The sequence below is a fragment of the Rosa rugosa genome, chromosome 7, assembly GCF_958449725.1.
Source record: "Rosa rugosa chromosome 7, drRosRugo1.1, whole genome shotgun sequence".
In the NCBI taxonomy this organism is placed as follows: Eukaryota; Viridiplantae; Streptophyta; class Magnoliopsida; order Rosales; family Rosaceae; genus Rosa; species Rosa rugosa.
In genome coordinates, this window is record NC_084826.1 from 693,037 (window position 1) to 700,231 (window position 7,195).

General features: G+C 38.0%; 1 protein-coding gene across 1 annotated transcript; it reads right to left on the reverse strand.

Moving 5' to 3' along the window:
* Positions 1-418: 418 nt before the first annotated feature.
* Positions 419-6,208, reverse strand: LOC133721498 (ABC transporter B family member 4-like). Its single transcript, XM_062148123.1, has 12 exons — positions 5,315-6,208; positions 5,177-5,231; positions 4,919-5,094; positions 4,615-4,836; positions 4,278-4,516; positions 3,653-4,178; positions 3,043-3,316; positions 1,963-2,816; positions 1,614-1,880; positions 1,269-1,532; positions 879-1,172; positions 419-776 (listed from the first exon to the last, which is right to left on the reverse strand). The coding sequence occupies exons 1-12, from the start codon at positions 5,645-5,647 to the stop codon at positions 423-425; spliced, it is 3,858 nt and encodes a 1,285-aa protein (XP_062004107.1). The 5' UTR covers positions 5,648-6,208; the 3' UTR covers positions 419-422.
* Positions 6,209-7,195: the final 987 nt, after the last annotated feature.

Here is a 7,195-nt window from a genome sequence, read left to right on the forward strand (position 1 = left end):
ACTCTCATTGTCTATTTTATTAATATTTATAATGTGAAATAGTTATTTATTATCTTTATAGTTATCATACGTACACATTGCTTTTAGGTTATAACTATATTTCCAATCACATTAATCTCTTAGTGAATAAATAAAATAAAGTTATAATAAAAATCTCATTTTCACCCTAGACGAATCTTGCACGATTAAGATTCACATTATAGAAAAACTTGGAAATGCAGAAATCTCAATTGAAAGTGATATGGTTCCATATCACACATAATGTTGTGCCTGATGGTAATTAGTAAACAAGAATACAATTTTACCACTATTTTACAAGAAAAATACAGAAAGTACATTAAACATTATTTTTATATCAATAAAATATTTTTTTTCAAAAGACTAAATATACTAATATAGCATTAGTTCTGTTTAAGATGCAATTAGTCTTGATGTGTATTGTGTAATGCAACTAAGGAGGCATAGAAACCATCCTTGACGCTAATCAAAGTCTCATGCTTTCCTTTCTCTACTACAGCTCCGTCTCTGACAACTGCAATTACGTTTGCATTTCTAATTGTAGATAATCTATGTGCCACCACAACTGTTGTCCGATTCAGCATGACAAGGTCTAATGCATCTTGTACTACTCTCTCAGATTCAGCATCTAGTGCACTGGTAGCCTCATCTAGTAGTAAGATCTTGGGGCTTTTAACAATAGCACGCGCAATCGCTACACGTTGCTTCTGTCCACCTGACAATTGGACTCCTCGTTCCCCCACTATGGTGTCATAGCCCTGCATATTACATTGTAGATAAAACAATGCTTGTAGTTTGCAGCTGATTTGTAAGATAATAAACTTGGAAAAAAAATGTCCATTGATTGTTGGCTAGCTTACCTCTTGTAAGCCACTAATGAAATTGTGGGCGTTGGCAGACTCGGATGCAGCCAGGATTTCAGCTTCTGTTGCATTTCCTTCCTTTCCATATGCAATGTTGGCACGAATTGTATCGTTAAACAAAACTGGTTCTTGGATCACAAGTCCCATTTGTTGCCTCAGCCACTTCAATTGGAACTTCCAAATTTCAACACCATCGAGTGTAATGTGACCTGAGTTAGGATCATAAAATCTTTGCAACAGTGAGATCACGGTGGATTTCCCACTCCCACTTTCTCCAACCAAGGCAACTGTCTGAATTTGGATTTAAATCATCAATTTGTAAAATAATATGCCAATATGTTTTTGGATTTTCTGTTGTCTTTTAATGGAATGATGATGAAAATGTACCTTGCCAGAATGAATAACTAGGTTGAGGTCTTGAAAAATCTGAACGTCTGGCCTGGACGGATACCTGAAGCATACATTACGAAGCTCAATATCTCCCTTTACATTGTCCATTGTCATCCCAGACTCATCACTCGGATCAATCTTTGACTCCTGGTCTATTATGGCAAAGATAGAAGCAGTAGCAGCATTGGCTTTAGATGAATCAGGAGCTAAGGAACTCGATTGAGAAATCGTCATAGCAGCCATAGTTAGAGAAAAGAAAACCTGCAAAGCGTGTGATTAATGAGTGAGTCTATAAACTTGACTCATGCTCGGAAAAATTAGATATGGGAAGAGTAACATTACCCGAAAAACATCTAAGAACGTTGTTTTGCCATGCACCACAAGTTGAGCTCCTGCATAAAAACTTGTTGCGTAGACAGAAAACATCAAGAAGAATGATAATCCGAATCCCATGCCACTGATAATACCTTGCCTTATCCCTGTCCTCATAGGGCCTTCACATTTTGTGTTGTATTGTTGCACCACCTTCTCTTCGGCGCAGAAAGAAGCAACTGTTCTTATACTCCCAACTGCATCGGTAGCAATCTGGCTTGCTTCCTCATACATCATCTGAAATCATGTATTCATGTTAATATAATATTTCAGTACAATTATAAAGATGAAACTCAAAGGGCCTTGGTTTAGATCCTACCTTTGAATCTGCGCTGAACCCTTTTATAAATTTTAATTCCATATATCCTGTGACACCAATAAGAGGGAACAATACCAGGACAATAAATGCCAGCTGCCAACATGCAACAAAAGCAATCACTAAACCGGCAACTGCCGATGCAATATTTCCAATCAGCTGAGCAAGTGCATCACCAACTAGGGAGCGCACTGTGGCTGCATTTGCCGAGAGCTTTGCACCAATTTCGCCACTCCGAGGCTCATCAAACCAACCAATCTCCATGTGAACCACCTTTGTGAAACACATCAATCTAATACGTTCAATTAGCTTGCATCCGGCCACAGAAAAGAAGTATGATCTTACTGGAATCACCAGTAAGGAAGCCAAACCAAGGGTCACATACATTAGTGCCCAAAACTTAGAATCCTTTTTGAGTTGATGAGGTGGTTCATATAATGTTTTGATGGCACTGGAAATTATTAGACCAACAACTGGAAATATCACACCATTGGCTATTGCAGCTGTAGCTCCAATTACTAGCACTGGAATCTCTGGCTTGTTAAGGTAGGCAAGGCGGTAGATAGGAGCCTTTGGAGATTGTTGCATAGTTGTTGTAAGGGATTCTGGTTCTTTTGTAACAATATCTACTACCTCAAGTCCTGTGGGAAATCCGAATGGTAGTTTGAACGAGTGGCGGCTGCTACTTCCTGCTCCAGATGAATCATGACTTAAGGATCTTTGCAATGATTTTTTTTTACTGATTTCTGACGCTGTTTGATGGTCTGCAGCTTGTTCTGTGTCTTCACTTAACTCTTGCAAGTGTATAAGCTGAGAGTAGGCTCCATCAGGATTCCTAACTAGTTCCGAGTGTGGACCTGATTAGTCGAAAAATATAACATCAAAACTATATATATATCAATCAAGGTGAAAATTTACTATTAGTTGCTGCCAAGAATAGTATGCACTTCCAAAACTTCAGCACAGAATTTCCCAAGGATTGTAAGAAAAGTCTATTTTGTACTGTGGTGCTATGAATTTTGAAAATTGGCAATTGAAAATGGAAAATAATCAAATATTTCTCATGTCATGAAAACTAAGTACCTTTCTCAACCACCTTTCCTTTATGAAGAACAGCAATGATATCAGCATTCCTCACCGTGCTCAAACGATGAGCAACAATGAGAGTAGTTCGATTGACCATAATTCGGTCCAATGCCTCTTGTACAATTAGCTCAGTTTCTGCATCCAGTGCACTTGTAGCTTCATCTAGAAGTAATATTCGTGGGTCTTTAAGAACTGCGCGAGCTATGGCAACCCTCTGCTTCTGTCCACCAGACAGCTGAGTTCCATGCTCCCCAACCATGGTGTCCAGTCCCTGAAGTCAAAGTTCAAAATTCCAAATCAAATCAATAGTGATCATGAAAATTATTATCATCTTGAAGTCTAATCATATGGGAATAAAAAACACACCAAAAGGAAAGGGTTGCTCTAAAAGTACTAATAGAATGCACTAAGTAGGTCTCTCATTAGTACCAACCAATTGCACTAAAAAAATAACATTGAGCTGCAAAGTTAGCATCATAAATGTACTCACTACTCAACAGAGTAGAAAAATGAAATGAAATCCAACAAATTAACACATCTGAGGCTGTAATCAATAGAACAAGAAATTATCCAAAAGAAATGAGACTAAGAGTCCAAGGTTTAGAACCTGAGGCAATTTGTCAATAAACTTAGCAGCATTTGCAAGTACTAATGCTGCTCTTATCTCTTCAGAAGTTGCACCATCCTTTCCATATAAAATATTGTCCCGGATGCTCGATGCAAACAACACTGGTTCCTGGCTGACTAGACCAATTTTTCCTCTGATCCATTTAAGCTGAAAGTCTTTGAGGTTGATACCATCTACGAGAACCTCACCAGCCCATGGATCATAGAATCTCTCTATCAGGCAGATCACTGTCGACTTTCCGCTTCCACTTTGCCCAACCAAAGCTGTAGTTGTGCCACTAGGGATACTCAGAGCCAATCCTTGGAATATTTGTTCGTTCGGTCTGGTTGGATAACAGAAGTAAATATCCCTCAGCTCTATGTCACCATGAATGTCATCCAATACCATTCCTTTTGTATCACAAGCATCTATCTCTGGTTTCCTCTTTATAGTCTCAAACATCTTAAAGGCTGCAGCCTGACCAGCAGCAAATGCACTCATACAGGGAGATACCTGGCCTAGAGACCTGAGACAGTCATACAACACCAGAAAAAAAAAAAAATTCATTGTGCATTTGGGACAAAATCAGTTCAAGTTTTAATGAAAAGCCAAGATGAAAGCTTACATGGAACCAGCCAGCACAGCAACAATCACATTGACCACAGCTCCTCCTTTATATCCTCGTTCCAATACCATTTTTGCACCAAACCATGTAGCCAAACCATAACTGGATAACATAACCAACATAAACATGCCAAAACCCAATCCGGCTGCCAAGCCTTCATGAACACCAGACTTGTAAGCATCTACAAGGTATTTCTTATAGTTGGTTATAGCTTGTGTCTCTCCGGTAAATGATGCAACCTGAGCAGGAAGAAGTTAAGAGGTGTTATTTTCCCAATATTTATATATGCTTCCACTATTTCACAAGCATGTATTCAACTTGTGACTGCATGACATACAGTTCTGATTGAGCTGATTGTTTGTTCAACTACAATTGCAGCTTTCGCATAGGCATTTTGTCCTCGGGAAGCCATTTTGACTATGATAATGGACATTATTGCTCCGGCTGCCACAAGAAATGGAATAGTGGACATCAGGACGAGGGTTAGAAGCCACCCTCTGATGAATGCTATGACAATGCCTCCAATGAATGTCGATATTAGTTGTAAAAACTTTCCAACCTGCACAAATTAACCTTTTCAAATCCAGCATTATGTGAACCAAGATGACAAGTACTCCAATTCTTGTGCAGCAGTTCAGTACCTTCTCGCCCATTGCATCTTGTATCAAGACAGTATCACCAGACATCCTCCCAACAACCTCTCCAGTGTTTGTTTCCATATCGAAGAAAGCTACTTCTTGCCTCAATATGGTTTTCAGGTACAAACTCCTTATGCGTGCAGCCTGTCGCTCCCCTGTGGCCATCCAGCAAGCTACCTCTGACAGACAAACACACATGCACATCAGTATGTTTAATTGCTTACGTAGTCTTTAGTAATCTTGAGTACATGATATACTTACGGAGGAATGCTGCAACACCAGCCCCCAAAGCCAGGTAGACATATCTTAGAGAGACCTAAAATCGATCATACCAAAAAATAATGAATCAATCTTCAAAGAACAATTTAAGATGGCAAAATAAATATACAAGTCAGGTACCTTGGAAACAACATGAACTATGTCTTTGCTATTGTAGTTATATCCAAAAGAATCAGTCAATTGGCCAAAGAGTATAGTCATAATGGGCATACACAAACCATTCCCAATGGCACCAACTGTGCCGATGGTCATCAATAAGATATCAGTTGAATCTGCAAATGAAAACAGCTTGAGAAATGGAACGGTCTCATTTCCTTTGGTCTTCTTCTTTGAGTCTTCCTTTATCTCAGTGATGCTACAGCTTCTGTTTGTTTTTTCCGCTTTGCTTTCTGATGGTGGTGCTTCATCTTCATCCATATGTGTATTGCCACCCAAGCCATGTTTCTCTGCCATATTACAAACTCCAAGATATCAACAAATGTTGAGATACTTCAACTAGTTACCAGAATATGAAGAAAAGTTGTACTAGGACCTGCTCTCAATTTATAAGCAAATTAACCTGGAGAGGTTGAAACAGTGGACATTGGTAAACTGCTAGCCTTATAGACCACAAATAAACAAATTTATATTTAATCGTGAATATTGGAGGCATTCTAAGTCCATGAGCAGAACCCAGAGAAAATGATCATTTAAGAATTAAGATTAGCCTAGCTTAGGCACTAAGCTAACAAAGGAAAACGAAAGAAAATTCAAGCAGTTCTGCGTGCATAATCTATGAAATTATTCATGCATATGAAGTTATGAACAATCAGAAACCATGTTTAATACATCCACAAGTTGAGCATCCTTCAAACTTTCAAAGAATACATCATGTAATATATCATATATGTATATGTAAAACAGAGGCAGAGCCGGGTGTTTCAAATTTAAAAGGAGTCCTCAATCTAATTACAAGAAAGTCAACTGATAAAAATATCAACACTATAAGACGTAAAAACAAAGGGCCTCAAGCCATCAGAGAAAGTAGAAACATTGTTCTCCTTCATCTAAAGTCTAAACTAATTTAGAATTAGAGACTATTGGCTACAAATAAGGGAAGTAGAACATCGTCTTTTCTTTCTTATTTTTTTGGTGGAGTGTTCTTCTTTTAAGAAGACATGATTGGCTGGTGGTATGGTGATGGGGCTGTTGTTTTTGGCGGAGGCCGTAGTAGTTCGGCCGCGTGGGCTAACTATACAGGTGGCCTGGGTTTTTTTAGGATCATGGGCTGGAGTTATATACATTTGCAACTTTGATTGGGCTTCGGCTATAATTTTTATATAAAATATATATTTTTTTGAAATGTATCTTATTTTTATTTTGTGAGAATTCATTCTCTTTGGGAAGGAGTTCATAGTTTCTTAAGTTTGAAATATGTCGCCAAGGGTACCCCCACTTTATGTGCCATTTGATTTTCCCATGGGTTGTGTAAGGTAGTTTTGGATGTGCTTCATTATCTTTAAAAATGTTGAATTGCTCAGGTAATGGCTTTCCTGACAGCCCTACTGGGGTGGATCGTTATGCGTAATTTCGTAGATCAATAAAAGAGTTGACATTTTTCAAAAAAAAAAAAAACTTTGATATTCAAACTTGGAACTTCTCTAATATTGATAATCGAAATCCTACTAAATCAATGACTAACTAGTTACATATATCCTTACTCCATGATCATCTCATTGATAAGAAAACCATGAAATGAAAATGATACTCACATATTTGGCAAGAGGAGTGTAACAAATATTGAATTGGTGAGCTGCTTATGATTAAAGAGGTTCTGTTCAGTTGGTCGTGGATTTTCTCTTTGCTTGGACTAATTTATTATGTAAAGAAGTTTTATATCCATTGATCTGAACTGCTTCATCAGTATGCATCTTGTCTAATAATTGTGTTTACGATATGTTTGAGATTGATAGACCTAAAAGACTAATGGACACATATGATTAGGTCTTATCAATAATTTGC